This window comes from Muscardinus avellanarius (assembly GCF_963383645.1).
Source record: "Muscardinus avellanarius genome assembly, chromosome: 1".
NCBI lineage: Eukaryota > Metazoa > Chordata > Mammalia > Rodentia > Gliridae > Muscardinus > Muscardinus avellanarius.
The window spans coordinates 238,939,942-238,963,573 of NC_137786.1; the positions used below are offsets into that span (position 1 = coordinate 238,939,942).

At 63.1% G+C, this 23,632-nt stretch overlaps 1 protein-coding gene across 1 annotated transcript in view; it reads right to left on the minus strand.

Annotated features, from left to right (window-relative positions):
* The window catches only part of LOC308261782 (mucin-5B-like), a gene marked incomplete at both ends in the record, with an annotated part of 50,908 nt that overhangs the window by 21,855 nt on the left and 5,421 nt on the right, over positions 1 to 23,632 (minus strand). The window contains 33 exons of the mRNA XM_080693906.1: positions 56 to 99; positions 717 to 879; positions 1,108 to 1,236; positions 1,822 to 1,978; positions 2,217 to 2,456; positions 4,133 to 4,312; positions 4,683 to 4,796; positions 4,895 to 5,033; positions 5,263 to 5,414; positions 5,570 to 5,670; positions 6,015 to 6,067; positions 6,145 to 6,400; positions 6,613 to 6,739; positions 7,648 to 7,742; positions 8,331 to 8,495; positions 8,580 to 8,717; positions 8,800 to 8,869; positions 9,932 to 10,042; positions 10,638 to 10,776; positions 10,921 to 11,038; positions 11,151 to 11,276; positions 11,373 to 11,586; positions 11,690 to 11,799; positions 12,608 to 12,698; positions 13,126 to 13,243; positions 13,523 to 13,784; positions 14,089 to 14,148; positions 14,891 to 14,965; positions 16,444 to 16,610; positions 17,233 to 17,318; positions 17,562 to 17,675; positions 18,270 to 18,390; positions 19,938 to 20,315. Coding sequence (XP_080550032.1) covers positions 56 to 99; positions 717 to 879; positions 1,108 to 1,236; positions 1,822 to 1,978; positions 2,217 to 2,456; positions 4,133 to 4,312; positions 4,683 to 4,796; positions 4,895 to 5,033; positions 5,263 to 5,414; positions 5,570 to 5,670; positions 6,015 to 6,067; positions 6,145 to 6,400; positions 6,613 to 6,739; positions 7,648 to 7,742; positions 8,331 to 8,495; positions 8,580 to 8,717; positions 8,800 to 8,869; positions 9,932 to 10,042; positions 10,638 to 10,776; positions 10,921 to 11,038; positions 11,151 to 11,276; positions 11,373 to 11,586; positions 11,690 to 11,799; positions 12,608 to 12,698; positions 13,126 to 13,243; positions 13,523 to 13,784; positions 14,089 to 14,148; positions 14,891 to 14,965; positions 16,444 to 16,610; positions 17,233 to 17,318; positions 17,562 to 17,675; positions 18,270 to 18,390; positions 19,938 to 20,315 — 4,613 coding nt within the window. The remainder of the gene's footprint in view (positions 1 to 55; positions 100 to 716; positions 880 to 1,107; positions 1,237 to 1,821; positions 1,979 to 2,216; positions 2,457 to 4,132; positions 4,313 to 4,682; positions 4,797 to 4,894; positions 5,034 to 5,262; positions 5,415 to 5,569; positions 5,671 to 6,014; positions 6,068 to 6,144; positions 6,401 to 6,612; positions 6,740 to 7,647; positions 7,743 to 8,330; positions 8,496 to 8,579; positions 8,718 to 8,799; positions 8,870 to 9,931; positions 10,043 to 10,637; positions 10,777 to 10,920; positions 11,039 to 11,150; positions 11,277 to 11,372; positions 11,587 to 11,689; positions 11,800 to 12,607; positions 12,699 to 13,125; positions 13,244 to 13,522; positions 13,785 to 14,088; positions 14,149 to 14,890; positions 14,966 to 16,443; positions 16,611 to 17,232; positions 17,319 to 17,561; positions 17,676 to 18,269; positions 18,391 to 19,937; positions 20,316 to 23,632) is intronic.

Consider the following 23,632-nt stretch of genomic DNA (forward strand, 5'->3'; position numbering starts at 1 on the left):
CCGCGGCGCAGGCAGGGACCCCGGCCCCGGGCCCGAGGGGGCTGCAGCTGCTCACCGTCGGCATCGTAGATACAGCGCACACCGCTCTCGGTACAAACACTGGTGAGAAAGGAAGAAGGGGGCTGTGGCTACGGGGGCCGGCCACACTGCAGGACAGAGGCCTCGCCAGGCCCCACCTCAGCTCTTCCAGGTCAGGGTGCCAAAGTCACACCCTCTCCAAGACGACCCCTGCTGCCCATCAAAGGCCCCCAGGGGGCTGAAGCTCCGCCATCGCTCCCCAGGCAGTAACGCTGAGGGCATCCACCCCCGCAGTCCCTGCCGCATCTCAGCTCAGAGCCCCCTCTCCAAACCTGTGCCCCAAAGGGTCCAACAGGCAGCTGCCTCCCAGCTTCATCCCTGAGCCTGGGAGACAGGGACGATGGCCCCTGAGGAACACAGCTCACGGCGCCTGCACCAGGCCCACGGTGGATTCCAGCAGTCGGGAGGTCCTTCCTCCCTGCAGCCCCTCCCCTGAGACCCTGCCAAGGGCCCTGCCATCCACCCAAGACCCCGGCCCTGGGCCCCTCCTGCCCAGGCTGCGGGCCTCCTCCTTTCCCCTGAACTCAGCTCTGGGGACCCTCTGGGCCCTGAGGGGTGAAGGCCTGGAGGCTGGGTGGGTTGGGGCTGGCCCGGATCCCCACATCTCCAGGCCCCATGCCCTCTGCTGAGGGACTCACCAGGAGTGACAGCTCTCCTCCGAGGGCACCTTGGCACCCGGCCAGTACGACATCCCACGGACACGGCAGGGTGGCGCTGGTGTGGGGGCCGGGCACTTGTCCACACATAGCATCTTGTCCTCATCAAAGATGGGGGCCTCCGGTGGGCACTTGGGGTAGCAGCCTGCAGGCCAGAGAGGCTTGAGTCCCAACCCGACAGACCAGCCACTACCTTGCCCAGAGGGCCAAGCACTGTCCCAGCCCCGCTCATCCCCACAGCACACGCAAGGCTGAGGCCCGGGCAGGGCCGGGGGAGCAGGCCCGGGCCTTGGACCCCAGGACCCGAGAACAAACCCCAGCCCCGCCCAGGCAGGCCGGCCCAGACCTCGGCTCCCGCCCGCTCCCGGCCCACCTTCAAGGCCGCGCACATCGTGTTGGCAGCGCCCACTCGGGTTCCGGCAGGTGCGCATGCAGGGCGCTCCGCAGGGCTGGTAATGCCACTCACACTGGCCCTTGGTGTTGTAGTAGTCACAGAACAGGGCTGCGGACACAGACAAGCTCGTCCCAGGGCAGCGGCGGCGCCCCCTCTAGACATTTCCCTCCCCTGTGCCTCCAGTCCTGTGCCAGGCAGGAGACAAGGAGGGCGCGCCAGGCCGAGGTCGCCCCCGGGTTCCCAGAGTGCCAAAGGAACTGCTGGGGGAGGGGTCTGCAGTCAGAACCCCCCACACACATACTATACCTTCTTTTTTGTGGGGGGGGTCTGGGGACGGAACACAGGGGCATTCTACCTCCAAGCAACACCCCCAGCCCTATTTTTTTTTTCTTAATTTTTGAAACAGGGTCTCACTGAGTTGCAAAGGGCCTCGCTAAGCAGCTGAGGCTGTCAGCCAACCGGGATCCTCCGGTCTCAGCCTCCAAATGCTGGAATGACAAGGGCACCACCACGCCCGGCTCACACTGTGCCTTCTTCCCCGTGTTCACTCTGCCGACCCCCCTTCCAGAAGGTCCCACAGTGGCAGCAATCCCCTCGGCAGCACACGCACCACCATTTCACGTTTCTTTGCACCCTCTGGACCCCCCACAGGCAGGCATGCGGCCAGGCACACTCCCACCCCCGGCCACTCACGGCAGATGTCGGGCGTCCTCCAGGACACGCACACGCCCGCGTCGTGGCAGGCCTGGGCGTAGGCGGCCACGGCGGTGCAGAAACACTCGCAGTCTCCCCCCGAGTCGCAGGCGCACGCGTCACCCACGCAGGCCTCGTAGTACTTGGTGGGCTCCACCTGGGGGAGGCGGGCTTCAGACTCCAGCGAGCCCCCGCCTCCCTTGGGCTCCCTCAGGCGTGTTCAAAGTCCACGCCCCTCCGCACCACGCAGAGGCCGAGCCAGCACACCGGCCTGAGCCCACTCCACCACCCGGCCCCGAGCCCCAGCAGCCCGGCCCTTCTCATCCGCCCCCTCCCAGGACCACAGCCAGGGCGCCACCCCAGATACCGCCCTGCCCCGGCCCCACTGGCCATACGTGGGCATGGCAGGCGTCGAAGACCGCGCTGTTGATGATGCTGCACTGCCTCTGGGCCCAGGCCTTGCGGTACGGGTTGGCAGTGCAGGGGTCCTCGATCACCAGGGCATCTGGGCAGGTCGGGGAGAACTTCCAGCTGTTTGCAAACTCCAGCGCATTGCCCACCACGGCCTGGCTCCGCGTGGTGAAGTCGTTTAGGGCATTGTCGTCAAAGTTCCCGCACAGGCCACAGACCTTGCCCTGCAGAGGCAGAGAGAGAGATGGAGCCAGGCAGCTGGGGGAGGGGCACAGGCCCCGCCATGCAGAGAGAGAGAGAGAGAGAGAGAGAGAGAGAGAGAGAGAGAGAGCGAGCGCTGGGGGAGGGGTGGTCACGGAGCCTGCCCTGAAGAGGCACAGGAGAAGGGGTGTGGGCCAGAGGTCTCCACAGCCTTTTTGGACCCGAGGTCTCCACAGCCCCACCAGCACTTGAGCTTCCCGAAGGACACGCTCCCAGGAGGGGCAGGGGCGTGAGGTTTGGAAGGCGACCTCATGAGGCCCGGGGCCATCGCTGCGAGGCACCGGGGAGGTCCTGCCTGTGCCTCTGGGGAGGCCGCGAGCTCAGCCAGTCTCTCCCTCCACTCTCCTGAGCAGCAGTCTCTCCTCTCCTCCCCGCTCAGAGCCCTGGGCGCGAGGCCTGGTCACTCAAAGGTCTGGTCTGTGCTGGAGTGAGGGAGCCGGGAACGCGGCAGTGGGTGGTCAGATCCGCGAGCCCCGACCACCCCCGAGACTGCCTCATCAGAAAGAGTTCTGCAGCTGTACTAGGACAAGGTCACACTGGGGAGGAGCCTAAAAGCCCCACACCCTGGGTCCCTATAAAAGAAGGCATGTTGACCCGGCACACCACAGGGGCTTGGGATGGCAAAGGACCGGCCAGAAGCCAAGGATACCCGGGCCCGGCCTGGAGCGCTGGGCTCCCTGAGGGCAGCCTGCTGGCTCCTCGCTGGACCCCAGTGTGCAGAGCGAGGGACCCAAGACCCAGCCTGGGCGGGCCGGTCTAGCAGGAGCCCAGGCCTCAGGCATCTGCCGCCCTGCTGCAGACCGGTCTCCGTCCCTCCCTGCCCATCGGTGTCTCTGGCCCGCCTCCGTCTCTGCTGCACCGTTAGTCTCTCCACCTGTCTCCCTGTCTGGCTTTCCCTTTGTCTCTGTCTCTTTCTCTAGTTCTCTGTCTCTAGCACTCTGTGTCTCTGTCTTTATCTCTCTGCTTCTGCCTTTTTGCCTCTGTCTGTTTCTCTTCATCTCTGTCTCTGTCTGTCTGTCTGTCTGTCTCTCTCCATCACTGCCTCTCTCTGTCTCGGTCTCAGTCTCTGTCTCTGTTTCTGTCTGTGTCTGTCCCTCTCTGTCTTTATCTTTCTCTCTCTCTCTCTCTCTCTCTCTCTCTCTCTCTCTGCCGCTATCTCTCTCTGTCTCTTTCTCTCTTCCTCTGTCCCTCTCTATCTCTCTCTCTGTGTCTGTCTGTCTGTCTGTCTGTCTGTGTGTCTGTCCCTCTCTGCCTCTATCTCTCTCTCTGCCGCTATCTCTCTCTGTCTCTGTCTCTGTCTCTTTCTCTTTCTTCCTCTGTCCCTCTCTATCTCTCTCTCTGTCTCTGTCTGTCTGTCTGTGTGTGTGTCTGTCCCTCTCTACCTCTATCTGTCTGTCTCTCTCTGCCTCTATCTCTCTGTGTCTGTGTGTGTCTCTCTCTCTTCCTCTGTCCCTCTCTGTCTCTCTCTGTCTCTCTCTCTCTCTCTGTCTCTCTCTCTCTCTCTCTCTCTCTCTCTCTCTCTGCCTCTATCTCTCTGTCTGTCTGTCTGTCTGTCTCTCTGTCTCTGCTCCTCTCGCCCTCTGGGTGTCCTGTAGCCCTGGCAGGGGTGACGGTAGCATCCCGGCTGTCGGGGCCTCACCTTGAACTCAGGGCTGAGCATGAGAAATATGCTGGTCCTCTGGTCCCAGAGCAGCACCAGGCCGACATCGGTGTCCACCACCAGGTAGATGCCCATCTGGCGGATGGTGTAGGGCGGCTCCTGCCCGGTGCCCCTCTGGACCACCTCCACCTTCCCGTCGACCAGCTTCAGCTCGAAGCTCTGCACACAAGGGGTCCCTCAGGGCCTGGCCAGGCCCTGACCCCTCTAGGTGCCCGTGGAGCCCCAGGGCCCCCCGCCCTGTCCCCACCCGTGCTCACCCCAGGGAGACCTTGATGTCCTTGGACAGGTGGACCTGGGCCCCCTGCCTGTCCCCACCCCTGCTCACCCCCAGGGAGACCTTGGGGCAGGTGGACCTGGGCCCCCCCCCAGCCTGTCCCCACCCGTGCTCACCCCAGGGAGACCTTGATGTCCTTGGACAGGTGGACCTGGGCCCCCCGCCTGTCCCCACCCGTGCTCACCCCCAGGGAGACCTTGATGTCCTTGGGGCAGGTGGACCCGGGGTCCCCGCCCTGTCCCCACCCCTGCTCACCCCCAGGAAGATCTTGATGTCCTTGGAGCAGGTGGTCCCCGTGGTGCCGCAGGGCACGTTCTCCGTGATGACGCGGAAGCCATCCTGGGTGCTGCCGTTCCCAGCACAGTTGTCCTGGGGAGCGGAGGCCACGGGCACCAGGGGTCAGGTGGGGCCCCTGGGACTGCCACGTCCCGTGCCAGGCTGTGCCAGGGAGCCCACAGCCCACTTACCTGGGCCAGCGTGTACTGGCAGTCCCCACTGAAGCTGTAGCGCTGCCCATCGAAGGTGAGGAAGTGGCCGTCCCCGTACACGGCACAGGTGGCCAGGCAGGGCTCCTCCGTGCACCGCCACATCCTGTCCTCACACGTGCTGCGCAGGGTGCGGGGTCAGGCCGGGCACCCCTCACTGCGGGAGCCCTCAGTGCCCCCGGGAGACCCAGCAACACAAACATGTGCAGAGTCTCGCTGTCCCAGGCACCCCAGGTGGCCCCCTCCCGCCCAGCACCCATGCCTGAGTGTCGGCCCAGAGCCCCGGGCTGGGGCCGGCTTATTTCTAACGGGGGCCTCAGATGGACCTCGAGGCTCTGAGCCCCACATACCAGGTGTTGCAGTCCACCCGGATGGTCTCCCCGCGCCTGTAGCTGGCCTCATTGTGCACGCAGGGGCAGTCCTCCAGGGCCACACAGCCCCCCTCACCGTCCGCCACCAGCCCGTCGGGGCACACGCAGCCCGGCACACACTGGGTGCTGTACTGTGTGTAGGGCAGAGGGACACAGCCGAGTGAGTGGGACAGCCTGGCCGCACAGGTGCCGGGCAGGGAGCAGCGAGCCCGGCCAGCAGTGGCCCTGCAGCCCTGCCCCGGGAGCACCACGTGAGCAGGAGGGTCGTGGGAGGGCCGCCACTTACACAGGCCATGTCCAGCGTGTGACAGCTCTTCTGGCAGCCAGCCCCAGCAGCCCCGGGCGTGGCGTTACGGCAGTCGAAGTAGACCATGGGTGCAACACACACTGGGGAGGAGAGGGGCCGTTCAGGAGACCCCACCCCTGCCGGGCCTGCTCTGAGGGGCACCGGCTGCTGCACTGCTGACAGCCCAGCGTGGGGGGTGGCCCTGTGCTGTGTGTGGACATGATGTGAGGCTCGGCGGTTTGTGCTAAGTGAGTCTGTGAGAACCAGTGTGCCCCGCACCTCATGCTCCCTCTTGCTAATCCCAGAGGGCGCAGACCACGCCAGGCCCAGTGGTCAACAACCGCCTGCCCGCTGCTCTGGGGTGGGTTTAATGCAGAACCAGCGTGGGGCCTCTCATGGCGAACACGGGCCCAAGGGCAGCGGCGTGCCCTCGCTCGGGGCTCACCTGGCGTGGGGGCCTGGCCTCCGATGCAGGTCAGTGTCCCCTGTGTGCAGGTGCTGTGAGGAGAGGGTGGTCAGTAGGTCCGTACAGGCCAGCGAGCACCCAGGCCACCCCCAGCCGGCACGGCTCTCACCAGACGGCCCCACTGTCGTGCACAGATTCTCCGTTGGGGATGGCGGAACCCCGGTGGTAGCAGGGGCAGCTGGTCGCCTGCACACACTTGCCCGAGTCGTCCAGGAAAGTGCCGTTGGGGCAGGCGCAGCCGTCCACAGGCACGAAGCCCAGGTGGCAGGTGACATCCTGCTGGCTCAGAGAGCGGCAGGTGGGCTGGCAGGTGCTGATGTGGTAGTGGTAGGTCATTGTCTTGGGGCAGCTGGTCGTGGGCTTCGCTGTAGGAGGCCAAGGAGAGGGGCACTCAGGACACCGGTGGGCACAGGGCCTGGTCTCTGGCTCCCCCAGACACTGTCTCCTGGGCAGGGTCTGGACCACCGAGTGCTCCCAGCCTCCCAGCGGTGTGCCCTTGGGGCGTCTACTTAGCCAGCTAGGGGACAGGCAGGGGCTCCGGGGCAGCAGGAGAAGGGAGGGCTGCCACCGCACTCACCGCAGACGCCATCCCTCCAGCCGCGCAGCAGCACGCCCTTGGCGGCGCAGGCGTGCACGTAGGCGGACAGGGCGGCGCACAGGCAGTCCTCGCTCTTCTCACAGTTGCACGTGTCGAACATGCAGTTCTGGGGCGGAGCGGCGGCGTCAGGGGCCGTCCCTGGCCGCATGCATCCCGCGCTGCCAGACCCATGTCCAGGAGCCTGTCCCAGCAGCTCCCTGCCTTCCCTCCCCCTCCAGGCCTCCTCCAGCCTCCTTGCGTGGGGCCTCCCTCCTGGAGCCGAGCCCTGGGGGCTGACCTCCCCTGCTGAGCAGGGTTCCCGGGGAGACCTGGCTTCTCTATCCATGACCCGCCCGCCAGGTCCAGCCCTGCCTGGCCAGCCTCAGACACCATACATCAGCCGATTATCTGATGAACTTGGTGCCTGGGTCCCGTTGTTTGCAAACCCTCAGGGTCGCCCCTGTGTCTGGTTCAGGGCGGGAGGCATGAGATCAATTCAGCGAGCGTGTGGTGGGGGAATGAGTGAGTAAGTGAGTGAATGAATTAATGAGTGAGTAAGTGAATGAGTGAGTGAATGAATGAACGAGTGAGTGAGTGAATGAGTGAGTGAATGAATTAATGAGTGAGTGAAAGAGTGAGTGAATGAATGAGTGAGTGAATGAATGAATGAATAAGTGAGTGAGTGAGTGAATGAATGAGTGAGCAAATGAGTGAGTGAATGAATGAGTGAGTGAATGAATGAATGAATGAATAAGTGAGTGAGTGAATGAATGAGTGAGTGAGCGAATGAGTGGGTGAATGAATGAGTGAGTGAATGAATGAATAAGTAAGTGAGTGTGTGAATGAATGAGTGAGTAAGTGTGTGAATGAATGAGTGAGTGAGTGAATGAATGAATGGGTGAATGAATGAGTGAGTGAACGAATGAGCAAGCAGTACTGGGGATGCATCTAGACCCCGCTGCCCACAGCCCTCCTCAGCGCCCTCCCGGCCCTCCCTGGGGAGCCGCCTGTCCCGTGGTGGTGGGCAGGCATTACCGAATAGTAGGTGGCAGGGCTCACGGCGGTGTGGCACTGGGCAAAGGGGCCTTGGTCATCAGTCAGCCGGGAGCACCAGTGCTGGGCAAACTTCTCTGTGGATAGAGGGAGCCGTCAGGCGCCACCCAACCCACCCCCGGCTGCTCCTGCCTGGGCCTGGGGTGACCCCTGGGCCCGGGGTGTCCAGGCAGGCAGGCACGGCCAGCCCTGGCACACTGCGTGTGACACACAGGCCGAGTGTCGTGTCCTGAGACCTCTCCAACCTCTTTCTGGGCCAGTGGACACTTGCGTGGACCACAGGAGGGAGAAGGAGGCCGGGACCTGTGGAGAGCGGGCCACATCTCCCCCGGCCCTGCCCATCACGAGTCTCCTTCCAATTTTCCCCTAAGCCAGGACCCCAAATGCACCGTGCTCCATATAAAGCAGCCCCGGCAGATGGGGTGCCTAGCGCCTGCGAGCTGTCACGAAGGCCCCTGCTGGCCTCTGTGTGCCCTGGACACTCCCTCCCTCTTTATTTCTCCTGGGCTGGCCTCGCTCAAAACTTGCATCTATAGGCCAGTTCACCTGCCCCTCAGGAGGCAGTGGACAGCTGGACCTTGGGCCCAGCTCAGGGAGCATGGAGCATGTGACCAGCTCAGACATGGATGCAGGTGTACTGGCTGCCAGCAGCCAGCCACACGCACCGTTCTCCACACTGAGGGAGCAGGGGTCTTCGTAGCTGTTTTTGATGTTGGGGCAGGAGGCCTGGGTCTTGAAGGTGTTGACGAAGGCGGCCGCTGTCCCCTCCACCACCCCGCTGTTGGTCCGGAAGTCGTCGGCCTGGATGCTATTGAAATTCCCGCAGAGACCTGAGGGCAGGAGGGCAGGTTGCAGCCCCGCGCATGCTCAGCGAGGGGTGGGCTCGGGGCCCCCCGGGCGATGGCGTCACTTACCGCAGGTCAGCCCCCGGAACTCGGGAGCCAGCTGCACAAACACCTGCATGGTGGGCACCAGCTGGATGTCCAGCTGCAGGCCCAGGGTCGTCTGAGCCATGATGAAGAAGGTGGAGGGTCTGAAGAGGGTGACGTTGCCTGCAACACGGAGGATGAAGGTTTCACTGGACGTACAGGGCAGGACCCCCGAGGGCCCACGGCAGGCGGGGCCGGCCCTCACCTGCAGACACCGGCAGCTGCGTGTAGATCTGATTCACAAACACTTCCCCGGTGGCCTTCACCACGATGACCTGGAAGAGCCAGAGCCAGCAGGGTCAGCGTGGGGCTGGGCAGATAATGCATCTGTGATGCTGGGAGGCCATCGGGGTACAGCCCTGGGCTCAGCCTGATTTCTGAACTATCTGAGAATGGTACATGTTTTGGGTTGTGGTGGTGGTGGTGCTGGTGGTGGTGGTAGGTGTGTGCATGTGTGGTACAGGGGATTGAACCCAGGGGCAGTCTACCTCCAAGTTACAACCCTAGCCCTTTTTAGTTTTGAAATAGTCTTCCTAGGTTGCTGAGGCTGGTCTTGAACCTGTAATCATCCTGTCTCAGCCTTCCAAATACTGGGATTACAGTAGCACCCCACCATGCCTGACTTCCCAGATGTTTTTAATAATATGAAACCCAAAGTCAAGCCGGGCATGGTGGTGCACACTTATAATCTCAGCATTTGGGAGTCTAAGACAGGAGGATCGTGTCTTGAGGACAGCCTCAGCTATTTAGTGAGGCCCTTTGCAACTCAGTGAGACCCTGTTTCAAAATAAAAAATAAAAACTAGGGCTGGGGGTGTCGCTCAGAGGTAGAATGCCCCTGGGTTCCATCCTCAGTGCCACAAAAAAAAAATTAATAAAAAAAATTAGCCGGGCATGGTGGCGCACACTTGTAGTCCTCGTGCTTGGGAGGCAGAGATAGGAGGATCGCGCAGGTTCGAAGCCAGCCGCGCTGGCTTAAGAGACCCTGTTTCCAAATAAAAAAGTGTAAAATAGGTCTGGGAGTGTAGCCCGGAGGTAGAAGGGCTTCCAGGAACCCCAGTACCACCAAAAATAAATAAATAAAATTTAAAACAACCCAAAGTCCGTTCGTAAACACTGATTCCAACGGAGAAGCCAGAGAGCTGCTGACTCTCCCCTTCTGGGCTGGCGGCCGGGGCCAGTCCCTGACCTGCTCCATTAGGGACAGCCATGCAGTGGACCCTCAGTGGACCCCACAGTGGGGGGAGGGTCCTCCCTCGCTGCTCCGCAGAGCCAGGGCGACACGGCCGTGCCCTTCCCCTCCCAGCACCTCCCCGTGGTCCTGGCCCCTGGACTCACGGTCTGCGTCCCGCCCAGGCTCAAGGTCACGCTCTTCAGGCAAGTCTCGCTGTCGGTCAGCCCACACCTGCGCAGCTCGGCCAGCACAGTGAAGGCGCTGTCGTGGCAGGGCTGCAAGACACGGGTGGGTCCTTACCACCATCTGGCCCAGACCGCCCAGCCCTCCTGCCTGCGTGCCTGCCCCTTGCTGGAGCCCCAGTTGGCCACACCCACACGCTTAGGGGGTCTCCCAACTCAAAGAGGGCGATGGTACCGGGAGCCCCTCCCTGCAGCCAGCCATGCCGAGTGAGGGCATCCGAAGAGGCCCCACCAAGGCCGACTGTGGAGAAGGTTGGGAGGCCCATGTTTTGGGGGTCAGCGGGAGGGTGAATGGGGCGCGGGCTCTGTGACTCAGTGGCAGTGGACACGGGCAAGTGAAACGGATGCCCGCACTAACATTTTCCTGATATTAGTAATAGGAAAGCTGTGCTGGGAGGAGGCCCACTTGGGGATTCTCTGGGCTTTCAGTTTCTGTGTAAACCTAAGATTGTTCTAAAAAAATAAATCTATTACCAAACTAAAGGCCAAAGAGATCAGGCCACTGGACGGTGGTCACCCAATTCCGCACCCAGCAGCTGAGCCAGCCCGGCACCAGGGGCTCAGGGCTCCCTGCAGGGACACGGGGCCAGGCGGTGGCAGCTGGGCAGGGCCCACAGCGCAACCGTACCTTGGTCAGCACATAGCTGCAGTCCCCGTGCGCGGTGTACCACTTCTCATCGAACGTGGAGACGTGAGCGCCGCCCAGCAAGGAGCAGGTGCCAGGGCACGGCGCCGCCTGGCAGCTCCACCGGCCTCCGGAGCAGGTGCTAGGAGCGGGAAGAAAGCGCCTGTGTGCCAGCCCAGGACTCCCAGCTTCCGCGCGGCCTGTGCGGGCTGCTCTGGCCACGGCGGGCCTGTGACCACTCCCAGCCCATCGCGTGTGACTAGGCCTGGATGGGCCCTGGCCCTACCATGTGGTGCAGTCTGTAGAGTAGCTGGCTCCTGGTGCATAGGAAGTCCCGTTGTACACGCAGGAACACCGGGACACGGGCACACAGCCAGTGTGGCCGATGTCATCAAGCACCGTCCCTGCAGGGAGCAGCCAGACATGTGGCAAATGCCAGCAGAGCCCAGCTGGCCCCCGAGGCCCAGGGCACGCAGGGCACATCTTGGGTTGTGTGTCCGCAGGGCAGGGCCTCACCCTCGGGGCAGAAGCAGCCATCGGTGCAGTGGTCCTCACAGAGCCGTGAGCGCTGGGGGTTGGAGCAGGTGTCGGTGCAGGGCGAGCTGCACTCCTGGTGCCGCAGGTTGAGTGGGCAGGCCCGGGCTGCGGGGGACGAGGAAGGCGGGCTCTGTCACCTGGCCACCTCCGGTCCTTCCCTGATACCCACGGGACCCTGCGCTGGCCGGGGAGGGCACTCACGGCAGAGGTCGGGGCTCCTCCAGTTTGGGGGCAGCCCTCCAGCGTGGGCACACTGGCGGGAGTACTCGGCCAGGGTGTGGCAGGCGCAGCTGGGAGCGTCGGCCTGCCCGCAGCGGCACAGGTCTTGTCGGCAGGCCTCCACGTAGCTGCTGACGTCCACCAGGGCCGCGCAACCAGAGAACAGCTGGCCTCCCAGGAGCTCCTCGCAGATGCCCTGTGCAGAGCCCCAGCCTGCCCTGAGCCCAGGCTCAGCCGGAGGCGTCCGGGCACGCGGGCTCAGGGCCCCTCCCCGCCCAGCCCCTCAGTCGGAGGCTTACGAGGCCGGTGGAGCAGTTCCTCGGGGGCTCGGGGGCGGGGTCCTGACACTGCTCTGTGGGACCGTCCATTTTCTGCAGGTTTCCAAACTCCACAGGTGTCAGCCTGATGTCTGCGGGCAGCGCAAGGGGGTCAGCCCAACATCACAGGTGGCACAGAGCAGGCTCTGCCCGTGCCCCCTACCCAGCACCCTGGCAGCAAGTCCCAGGGGCTGGGACCCCTGGGAGGGGTAGAAGGGCCCCGGTTGAGGATGCTTGAGCCCCTGCTCTGGCCTTCTGTCCTCACTGTCCTGGGACACTGGGACTAGTGTGAGGAACCAGGAAGGAGCCTGGGCCCCAGGGGCAGGGTGTCAGGCTAAGGCTTTGATGGACACAGAACCCTGGTCCTGCTGCCCAGGCTGGAGACTGAATCTGAGCTCCACCAGCCCTCGGCGCCTGGCTGGAGTGGCCAGGGGCGGCTGGGCTCTTGGGCAGCTGGGCTCAGTCCCCCATGGCTGGACATGGGGGCGTGGCTGGGCCTGGACGAGATAGTCAGGGATGCTGGCCAGGGCCACCACGTTTGCAATGCCACTATTGGGTAGCAAAGACCCGAGGGTCAAATGGCAGATGTGACTTCCAGTGAGCGTGTGTGGACGCGGCCACTGCCCAGAGCAGGGCACTGAGAACGAGGCCTGGCGGGGCTTGTCGGGGCTGTGTGTACACGTGCATGTGTGTGCAGGTGCATCTGTGTATGCACAGGTCCACGTGTACATGCGATGGTGCACAAGTCCACGCAAGGATCTCCGTGCTCGGAACATGTGCAAGCGTGTTGCACATGCCCTGGAGAGGTCTGACTTGAGATTCTGGAAGGCTGAGCCTCGGGAGCACCAAGGAAGGGCCGGCGCGGGTCGTGTCCCCACCCCGCCTGGCAGGGAGCCTTACTGTGGGAGAGGAACTCATCAAACACCGGGATGCCGTTGAAGTCTCCGCAGAGCCCGCAGGTCTTGTTGGCGTACTTGGTGTCCAGCTCCAGCTGGAATTGGAGGAGACCTCAGACGCCCATCCCCACAAGGGGTGCCCAGCAGGCGAAGGACACTCCCAAGGAGGGGCTGGGAGCTCCCAGAGGAGACACGGGCCATGAGACCCTCACACAGTGCAGGCTGGGGGTTTCCCCACACATGCAGGGCCTCGTCTTGAGAGTGCAGACCTGAGCTCAGCTGATGCCCGCGCCCCCTTCCCTGCTGTGTGGGGTGGGACTGGCCTCACCCTCCTTGCCCAGAGCCCTTGGTATCCTCCCTGGAACAGTGATCAGGGCAGACGTGGAGGACCAGAGCTGGGCACCCTCCTAACCAATCTCCCCGGGAGGCCCGTACACCCCTGTCCCCAGCCTCCCCAGAGACCTGTCCACCCCATCCTCCCAGCCTCCCCAGGAGTCCCGTCCACCCCGTCCCCAGCCTCACCAGAAGGCTGTCGTCATCCCGGTTCCACATTAAGACCAGGCCCAGCCTGGCTACCACCTTCAGGTAGCCACTGCTGTACTCCATGAGGACCCCAGACTGGCTAAAGGGCAGCTGGACCCTGTGGAGAGAGGGTGGGCGGAGGTGCCAAGGGGCAGTGCTAGGAGAGGGCCCCTCCGGCGTGTGTGATTGGGACGGGGCCTGAGCTCTGGTTCCTGGGAGAATGGGCAGGCCCCCCAGAAGGGACAGGTGGGCCAAGTGCAGGCTGGGGTGCCTGCCTGCTGCTCTGGGGGCCTCTCCCCAGCCCCTCATCCCTCCTGGCACTATAGCACCGCACTCTACCCCCACCATGTGCAAATACCCCCCAGCGCCCCAGCGCCGTCCTGGGGCCCAGACTCACGGGCGGCCGTTGACCAGGACAGAGCTCTTGTTCAGCTCGATGACCAGGCCGTCCAGCTTCATGACAACCCTGCTCAGCACAGTGGCATTGGACTCCTGGCCACGGCGCAGCTGGATGTTGAAGTCCTCGTAGGCGGCGCCGCAGTGCGCGGAGAACACGTAGTTGCAGAGGCCGGGGAAGCGGAAGATGTCGCCGTCGAAGGTCTTGTAGTGGAAGTCGCCCCAGGTGCTGCACACCCTCCCATTGTGTGCTGGGTTCTGGGCTGATGGCCAGAGAGGCGTGGCCATTACGGCGCGCCTTCCCCTGAATCTCACGTGCACCCACCACACCCGCCTGGGGTCTGTCCTCCACCTGGCCTGGAGCCCCCAGGACACCCTTCTGCCCCAAGGCGGGGCTCTGGGGTCCACCTGTGTGCAGGAAGCCCTGGAGCTGGCCTGCAGCAGTGGGGACCCTTCTCCAATCCTCATTCACTGTCCCCCAAGAAGCGGGAGCCCCTTCCCAGCCGGCCTCCAGGTCTGAGCAAGAGAAGCCCCGCTTTCCAGTCAGGGGGCTGAGATCCCACTCACCCTGGATCACTGGGACAGTCCCCAGAGGCGGGATGACGGTCACTCCGAGGAGCCGGTCACCTGAGGAGACAGGGGCTCAGGGCGTGCGTTCGCAGACCAAGAGGGCTGGGAGTTGCCGCTGCCTGGAGGAGATGGTCCAGGGCCAGCCGATCCGCTCTCGGCCCACGCCCCATCGGGCGCACTGTGTGCTGAGGCCTCCACCCACGCTCCGCACACACGGGGCAGAGCCCCTGCCAGCCCGCACCCAGCACTCCCCCTGCTCCTGGGAATGCCCCAGACTCCTGGCCTCACGTGCCCGGGCCCAGAGCCCTCGCCTTCCGCTCAGGTGTGGGGACCTCCCTGCCCTGGAACCTCAGCAATGCCGAAATCAAGGTCAGCACTTGAAACAATCCCCTGGATGCTGACATTAGCCCCCGGGGCCAGCCAGTCCATGCGGCCAGGCTTGGGACATGCAACCTGAAAGATGCTGGCTGAGCCCCAAAGCACCCCAAAACCTTCTTGCCTTGAATGTCTGGCCGCCCCACTAGCCCCATGGTCAAGACCTGGAAATTGCGGGCAGACGTGCAGTTAAACAGGAAGAGATGAAGGAGGATCCTTTCCCTGGTGCTGGTCTTGGGGATGCAGCCAGCAGCCTCTCTCTGCAACCCCTCACTCTCCCCCCACTCCACAGGGCCCCCAAGCTCTAACGCCTCTGTGATGGCCAGCCAAGGAGCTACCCCAAGACAAGTGGACCCCAAGGCCTTGCACACTCTGGGGCGGGACCGGGGGTAACAGGATTGGGAGACAGAAGGCTGAGACTCACCGCTGTGCCGGTTCTGAGGAGATGGGGCGGGGTGGTGTTTGTTGCTGGATTTTGGGGCGCTGTCCTGGGCCAGGCCTGCACGAGAGGAGGCCAGCCTGAGACCATGTGCAGGGCAGGTTCCCCGGGGCGGCCCTGGGTGCCGGGCCCCAGGTGTTCAGGAGAAGGGAGGGACATAAGGGCCAGCCTGTGTGGGGTGGCCGGGGCGAGGGTTCTCTGTGCCAGGCCGGGGTGCTCGGGCATTTCTGTCCACTTGGGCTTGGTGTCTGAGGTCAGGCGCCTGCTGGCCCCAGGCCCCTCATCTGGCCACTGAACTCGCAGCAGGGGGAGGTGCCGCGTCCTGCCCCTGTGTCTCCGGGGGCCACTCATTCATTCATTCACACTGAGTGTCCGCCACTGTGGGGTGAGGGGGTCAGAGCCTGCCACACGCCCTGTGCAGTGACCCCACTGGGGATCACATGGTAAAGACGAGCTGGTTAAGCTGGCCACGGTGGCCAGGGAGCTAGGCAAGTGGGGGTCAGTGCTGTGGGTGGCCAGGGCTGCTGGGCAAAGGAACTGGCTCCCTCCAAATGGCAGGCTCTGCAGGGAGGCTGGTTTCTGGGTCCATCCAGGGTGTGTCCAACATGCAGGGCTGCACAGGGTGGTGTGGGGGGCAGGCCCAGCCCTCAGCCCTGCCCAGGAGGGCTTGGGCAGAGCATGGTCTCTTATCCTCACACACCCCAGTCCCTGCCCCTGCATTGGGGTTCTCGGGCCAGCCTGGGAGCCCCCATCCTTGCGTGCCCTGCCACCCCAAAGCATCTATAAACCCGAGGGTCAGATTGCTGGCCATGGGGACAGAGCGAGAGCAGGCCCCACACCTGTGGGACTTCCCTTTCCTCTGCCTCCCTAGGCAATCTGGACATGAGCCCCAGCCCCGCGGGACACTGCAGAGATGAACCGGGCAGGGCCAGCAAGACCCAGACATGAAGACCTGCCCAGGGGAGGGCGAGGGCTGGGGCCAGCTGGGACCTGGGCAGCCATGTGGGGCATCAGTGTGGATGCCGGGGCCGGCTCAGCCTCCGGGAGCCCCATCTCTGCCACACAGTCAGCAGAGGGGCTGGCCGATTCCAAGGGATAGAGAGAGGCCTGGGCGAGCTGGTCCTTCTGTGGCCATCAAACCCTCCAATCCGAGGCTGAGACCTCGAGGCAGCCCCACAGGACCCAGACAGGGGACAGCACTGGTGGGCTGCATGGGTGTCCAAGGGGCTGAGAGCCTGTCCTGGCCGGGCCTGGCAGGGCTCTGACACTTGGGTTCCTACTTCCCCATCCCAGAGAGCAGCAGCCCCAGGAGCCCCTGCAGCCTGGAAGCCCCCAGCCCGCCGAGCCGGGGACCACTAAGGTAGTTAGTGGAGGCTAGAGGCAGGGTTCCTAGGCACGCTGAGTGGCCAGGGCTTGGGGCTTGGGTCTTGGGGCAGGACTCCTGCTTCTGCTGGCCCCCCGGGACGGGGCCACCGGGGCTCGGGAGCAGCGGGAGCTCCAGGCTGCGCCCTGGGGAAGCTGGACAGCTCCAGGCTTACCTGTGTGCTGGGTGCAAGCCAGGGCGAGAGCCAGCGCCCAGAGTGGGGCCAGCCTCCTCCGGCCGACACCCATGGCGTGGAACACAGGAGATGGCCCCCCAGGTGGTGTCTGAGGAATGACTCCAGGCAGCAGCAGCCTTTTGTAGACCCGGAGCTGGCCCCAGTGGCTTCACGTGGGTGGGCGGGGCCGGCCTGTGGTCCCCCCCCCCCCCGCCTCCGTCATCCAGGTAAACAGTGGGCACCAGCTTTGGGCCGGCCAGTGGCCGCAGCCGGCAGAAAGGGGAGTGTCTGCAGGTGGAGCCTGTTTTCCCAGGGGTTCCCCCAGGTACTGTGGTGGGAGTCCTCCCCATGAACCCCCACCCAGACTTTCCCCAGCACCCTCCTGCCTGGCCCATGAGCTCCAAGGCTGGCCAGTGCCACCCTGAGCCTCCCAGGCCAGCTGTCCTCACCCTCCCTGGAGAGGGGCTCTTGGGCAGCAGCCCCCACGCAAGGGCAGAGCCCCTCCCCACAGTGCAGACCCCAGCTCCACGAAGCCCAGAACCCCAGCTGTGCCTCAGGCTCCCAGCCCAGGCGGGCAGTGGGCAGCAGGCAGCAGAGAGCTAGTTCCATCCATTGATGGTGCCTGGCTGCCAGGAGCCAGAAGCACTTGGCACTCACTGGCTGGACCCCCCCATGGGCTCCATCTCCTGATGAACCTTGCCTGCCCCGGGCATGGGTGTTGGGTCCTGTCTCACTGCTCCCACACGGGGGCTAGACACTCCCACCCAGGAGCCACACTCCCCCGCCTACGTCAGCAGCCCGTGGCCCACGGGTGGGATGGCGTGGAGCCCCCCCCCCCCGGAGCAATGGCGGCACCGGGAGCAGGCTGTGCCACCCTGCAGGGGAGGAAGGGTCAAGACCCAGAGCACCCACAAGCTGCGCTGAGTACTTGCGTCTGCCCCCCCGGGGTCATCCCAAGCTCCTGGGCTCCCCTCGTTCTCCGCCTCTGCAAGGTCCTCTCCCCAGGCCCTGTGCTGGCCCTGGGGCCTGAGAGCACTTCACACACCACAGGAGCCCTCACTGGGATCGGAGCGGCAGAACAGTGAATGAGTAAATGATTTGGTGAACAAGTGAATTACTGAATGAGTGGTGGATGAATGAATGAGGGAGTGGGTGGTGATGGGCACAGGCCGGGCAGGCTGGGGCTTCAGACCTGCAGCCCCGGGTGCCGTGGGCTCTGGGTCCCGATGCTGCTGAGGGCCAAGGTGGGCCCTGGTCAGGTGAAATGGTTTCCCGTGGGGCAGGCCTGGCCCCAGAGGGGCTGTCCGGCTTCCCTGGTTGGCATAGTGGGGCCTGGAACCCGCCGCCACGGGGGAGGCCCAGGGAGCTGCAGGTGGTGACCAGACCCCAGGTCAAGGGAGAGTGTGGCCATGCTCCACCCTCCTCACACCCTCAGAAGCCAGCCAGGGTCTGTGGCCTTAGCACAAGGATGCAGGCCTGAGTCACCACCTGGATCCACGCCTCAACCCTGACCATCTGAGTCACCAGCCTGCCTCAGGGTATCCCACCCTGAGGGTTCCCAGCTAGGCTTAGCCACCAGGCAGCCGACCACCAGCTGCCAGAGCTTCCAACCCAGCCATATGGCCATGTCAGGCCATGCACACAGAAGCTGCCCAGGGCTGTTGGGGTCCTGCTGTGTCGGTGACCCTGGCTGCACTGGGTTTCTCCTTGGGACCCAACTCTGGACACCTGGACTATTGGACATGGGTCGCCAGGCTGACCATTCATTCAGTCCATGAAAGTCCAACCTAGACTGGATAGCTTGGGAGGCCGCAGGGTCCCCGCACCTGGGAGTCCGGCCACTCGGAGGCACTCTGCAGGGTCTTCCAGCCCCGGTGGTCCAGCCATCCTGCCCACCGCTGTGGGGCCCCTCGCCAGGCCCGGTGGTTCCACATGCTCTCCCCTGCCCTGGGACACAACCAGCCCAGCCTTTGGGGGCCAGACTCAGTTCTTGGCCCTGAAGGGGCCCCGAAGTTCACTTGTCCCAGAGCACAGGCCGTGGGCTGGTGGGCAGAGTGGCACAAGGGCACCTGGCTGGGCTGTGGGCCTAAAGCCCTCACCCCTCTGGTCCCCGAGGCCACTCAGCTCTGGGCTGGGCCAGGCTGAGCCAGGGCCCTCCCTGCCGGATCTGATAAGCTAATGCTTTCTTAGAGTCCAGCAAGAAAGTTCTGGGACTGTGGCCCTGATAGGATGCCCCAGGCATTGCCATGGAGACAGGGAAAATGTTGGGGACCAGGCAGGGCGGAGGCCTTGGCCAAGTCCCAGAGCATCCCCGTCTTGCTGTCGTCAGGCACCGATCCCGCCTCCGGCCCCCAATCTGGGACAGGAAGCAGGAGCCTGATACCCCTTTGTCTTGGCAGACTATACCCAGTGACTCAGTGGAGATTATTTTCTGGACCAGCCCAGATCCGGTTGGTTCTGGGTCCCACGGTGGGGCAAGAGGCAGCTAAGTGTAGATGGCCTGGGCCCCTCGGAGCTGGAGAGTGTGACCTGGCATGCCAGGGCCCCCCGGGATGGCCCACCTCCATGCTATCTTGGGATGGGATGTCTTGGCACAGGCCTTAGGGGGGCCCTCAGGCCCCCAGGGATTCCCCCAAGTGCTCCTCATGGCTGACATGAACTCAGAATCAGCCCCAGCCCCTTAGGGGTCTGTTCGCCTTGGGCAGAGCCCCAGGGCTGCCCCCTGCTTCCCGCCACTGTTAGGGGGTCCTGGCCACTCTGCTGTCTTCTGCCCCACCAGTCAAGGAAGCCGCTGCTAGGTGCCAGAACAGGACCCCTGCCCAGCCTGGCCCACGAGAGCAGGACAGGACCGCAGGCTTCAACATCTGGAGCGCCGGGCCCCCCACCATCTCTGCATGTCACTACCAGTTTCTGGGCGTGACCTTATTAGTGATCTGCAGGGTACTGGGTCAGCCCAGTTCTGGTCAGCAGGACCTGGGGAGGCTCTGACTCCCTGCTCAGACCAGCCAGCTCTCAGCCTTCCTCTGTGCCCAGGGGCGGGGGCAGGGGACTCTGTCCTGGGGAGCAGCTCCCCATCTTCCCATGCAGGGCCCACAGACTCATGGGGCTGGAGGCAACGTCCATGGTCCAGCATCCACCAGCTGTGCAGCCCTGGGCTGACCTGCCGCCCTCTCTGTGTCTTGGGGGCCTGGGACATAGAACCCACTGCCCAGAGAATGAAATAAGCTGACGGGCAGCACACCTTTGAGCTGTGCCAGGCCCTGGAAGGTGCTCAGCATCAGCTGCCCCTGCCCTTTCAGGGGTCCCTGCCCCCACATCCCAGAGACCCGGGCCCCCGGAGGCCCGGAGACACTTGCTCCGCACGCTGCAGGATGGCGCCGTCCAGTGTCGCCACCTCTGAGGCATTTATAATCTTGGCTCATCAGTCACTCGTCAGGTATTCTTCCTGTCTTTTGTGGTAGCATTTAAACTCCTGGCAGGTTCCCGGCCCCTACCCTGCAGGGCACAGCTGGGTTCCAGGGTTGGGCCCCCCGGCCAAGCCAGCAGGCCAGGAGGAGCCCCATTCCCGTCGTCTTCCCGTCTGGTACACTTGGTGTGACACGTGGGAATGCTTTCGTGAAAGACAGTCGGAGTGTTCAGAACTCCTGAAGAGGAAGCGGGCTGGAGCTGGGAAGGGGCAGTCCCCCGCTGCCACCGACACCAGGGAATTGCTGTAGGTGTTGACAGAAGGGGCTGGCTCCGCCATGGATTTCACCAGGCCAGGAACTTCTGTGCCAAGCAGGAAGTCCTCTTGAATTTCTCCCCTGATTGACGTGGAGGCCCCCGGAGGAGCCCTGGCGGGCGATGTCCACAGCGGGTCTGCCTGCCCTGCCCTGGGGGAGCCACGGCGGGGGGCGGGGAGGAAAGGACTCGCGTCAGTTTGAGTTTGCGGCGTGGCTGCACTGGTTCGGAGCGCCTTGGTTTGTTTTCTCTGAATCATTGGCAAACAGAATTCCTCCAAGCCTGGCCTGGCAGCTGAAGGAACCCCAGGCCTCTTCGCTTCCACAATTCTGGGCGAAGGACCAGCTCCCGGCAGCCAGGCCCACGCAAGGGCCACACTGCCGGCTCCTGGGCAGCGTCTCCCAGCACCCACTCTACCCGCCGGGTAGGCCGGCCTGGGTCCCCGCCATCCCTGGGTCTGGCACGGCTCTAGGAACCCGCCTCCGATCCTGTTCATCCTTTTTCCACCCAGGCCCCTTACCTCCCTCCTTCAGCCCCTGCCCTCCACCCCTGCGTCCTCCAGAGCAGCTCCAGGATACACACGCCTGCCAATGGCGGGGGAAACCACAGACTCCAGGACAGATCGCAGACCCAGATCCCACCCGGAATCGCCCAAATAGGTTCCGACCCCGAGAGCCCCAAGGGTCTGCCATAGTAGGGGTGCACCGTGGGTATCACCCCTCCACGTTCTCCACCCCAGGCCAGCCTCCTACCTTCCTGGATCACCCCCAGTGTGGCCTTGGGGTGGAGGTCACGAGGAGCAGGAGCACGTGTGCTGCCTGGGCCACCACTGAGACTGTGAGAACCCAATCCTGGGACATCAGGAGCATCGGTGAGGTGGGTGTCACCCAACAGGCTGCACAGTTAAAAGTGCTTTCTCAACGTGAAATCCTACTCATAAAAAGGTAAAGTGCCACTGCTCGGTACACACCCAGAATAATTGGACACAGGGTCTCCAAGGAGACACGGTCAGTTCCTAGCTGGTCACAAGAGCATGTCAGCAACCCACTCGTGCACTGGTAGGTGGGTGGCTACACAAAATGTAGTGTATCCTCACGGTGGAGTACTGCTCAACTCTGAAAATGAAGAAGCTGGGCGCGGTGGGCACGCTTGCATTCCCCGCGCTTGGGAGGCTGAGACAGGAGGATCGCGCTGGTTCGGAGCCAGCCTCAGCTACTGAGTGAGGCTCTCAGCAACTTAGTGAGACACGGTTTCCAAATAAAATATAAAATAGGTCTGGGAGTGTAGCCCAGAGGTAGAAAGCCCCTGGGTGCCACCCCCAGTACCACAAAAAAAAAAAAAAAACCCCACAAAGATTCTGATGCGTACAACATGGGTGAACCTTTAGTGAACTAGCCAGGCCCAGAAAGAGCAATCCAGCACAATTCCACTCACAGAAGGTCTGTAAGTTGTCGGGTTCACGAGACAGAAGGCGGGCAGGGAGGGGGGGGGGGACAAGACTTGGGGAGCCGGGGAGTCCCTGCGGCGGGCGGCAGCAGCGGCTCGGTGTGACACATCTACGGTGCAGATAACAAGTCTTATGTTGTGTGTCTTTGACCCTGATTTAAAAATCGGTAAAAATATACAGCAAACATTGTGTCCTCACATCGAGTAAATACATGTTAATAACTGGATGGGGGTCTTCTCTGGTCTCTCAACGCACCTCTTAAGGAGAGGCTGCGCCTGGCATGCCCTCCTGGAGCTCCTTCCTGCCCACAGCTGGGGTCCCTCATGCCTCGGCTCGACCCCACCCACCATCCCTCACCAAAGGAGCTTCCTCAGGGCTGATCTTCCCAGAGCAGGGGCAAGCCCATCTCCAACACTAACCAAGCTGACACCATGTTCTGGGGCCAGAAATTCAGAGGTGTGGGCAGCCACCGCCCGAGAGTGCACAGCACCCATCCACAGACCCGGGTCTCCCAGGAATGCTTGGTAAACCAGCCACAGTGGCCTGCTCTGAACCACTGCCACCTCCCCTGGGTGGGAGCCCCTTGCCTGCAGCTCAGAACGCCATCAGCTGAACCACCAACCCATCTCATCTAACCACAGCCGTGGTGTGGTCTGTCCCAGGGCAGTGGGAGACGTGGTTGTACTTGGGAGCCTGAGACAGGTGCATCACAGGTTGGTTGGAGACCAGCCTCAGCACTGGGATGAGACTGTCAGCAACCTAGCGAGACCCTGTTTCAAAATAAAAGATAAGAGCCGGGTGTGGTGGCGCACGCTTGTAATCCCAGCATCTGGGAGACTGAAACAGGAGGATCGCGGTTCGCGGTCAGCCTCAGCTACTTAGTGAGGCCCTCTGCAACTCAGTGGGACCCTGTTTCAAAATAAACAGAATGAAAAATAGGGCAGGGGTGTAGCTCAAAGGTAGAATGCCCCTGGGTTCCATACCCAGTACTGCAAAATAAATAAATAAATAAATAAATAAATAAATAAATAAATAAAGGGCTGGGGTGTAGCTCAGAGGTAGAATGCCCCTGAGTTCGATCCTTAGCACCACACACACAAAAAAAAAAGTAAAGAAAGTACAGTGAATGGCAGGGCCCAGCTCAGGATGGGACAGTGGGCAGCCGCTCCTTCCCGATCGACACATGAACCAACAGAGCTGGGACGCAGAGGAGAAGCAGAGCACGCGTCACACACACGCCCAGCCATGCAAACACACGGCACCTACACACGGCCGTGCACCTGCTCACTCTGTGCCGACACCGTCTCACACCCTGCAAACACACCCAGGCACAGAACACACAGGCAACACGCTAACGCGACATGTGTGTGAGTGTGCACGCAAACTACCACTCACGGGCTGCAGAGACCTCAGCCTGCACCCGGAACAGACCCAGCCAGCACCCCGGGTGCCATGTCTGTGGCCCGCTCTGTGTGAGAATCAGCTGTCTCTCTCTCAGCTGTGCACAGCCTCAGCCTGCACCTGCTCTGGCATCCTGTGACCCGTGTCCTCCCTGGAGACGCCAGGCCCTCCCGGCACCCCAGAGATGACACAGGAAGCTCTGGGGTCCTTGGGTGCAGCAGAAGCCCCCATCGCTCCGGCTCAGTCCTGAGGCCGGATGCCCCTGGAGGCCTGGGCTGGGCCAAGGGATCCCAGGGACTCGGGGGCTCCAGCGAGCCCTAGCCCTGTGGCTGGGAGGTGGCCGCGCCTGGGACAGGGAGGTGGCTGGGCGAGCAGAGCAAGGGGTTCTCCTCCTCTCACCACAGCAGGAAGCTGCAGGCCCAAGACCATCCCCATTTTAAAGTCCTGCATCCCAGCCCCCCACAGGCGAGTCCAGTCAGGTTCCGGCACTGCCCTGCATGCTTCTGCAGGGATGCTGGGCATCAGACAGCTGCCCCCACCTGCTCAGATACACAGTGGGCAGGCGGGAAGGAGCCGCCTTTCATCTGTGTCTTAGCGTGCTCACTCCCGTGACCCGGGGAG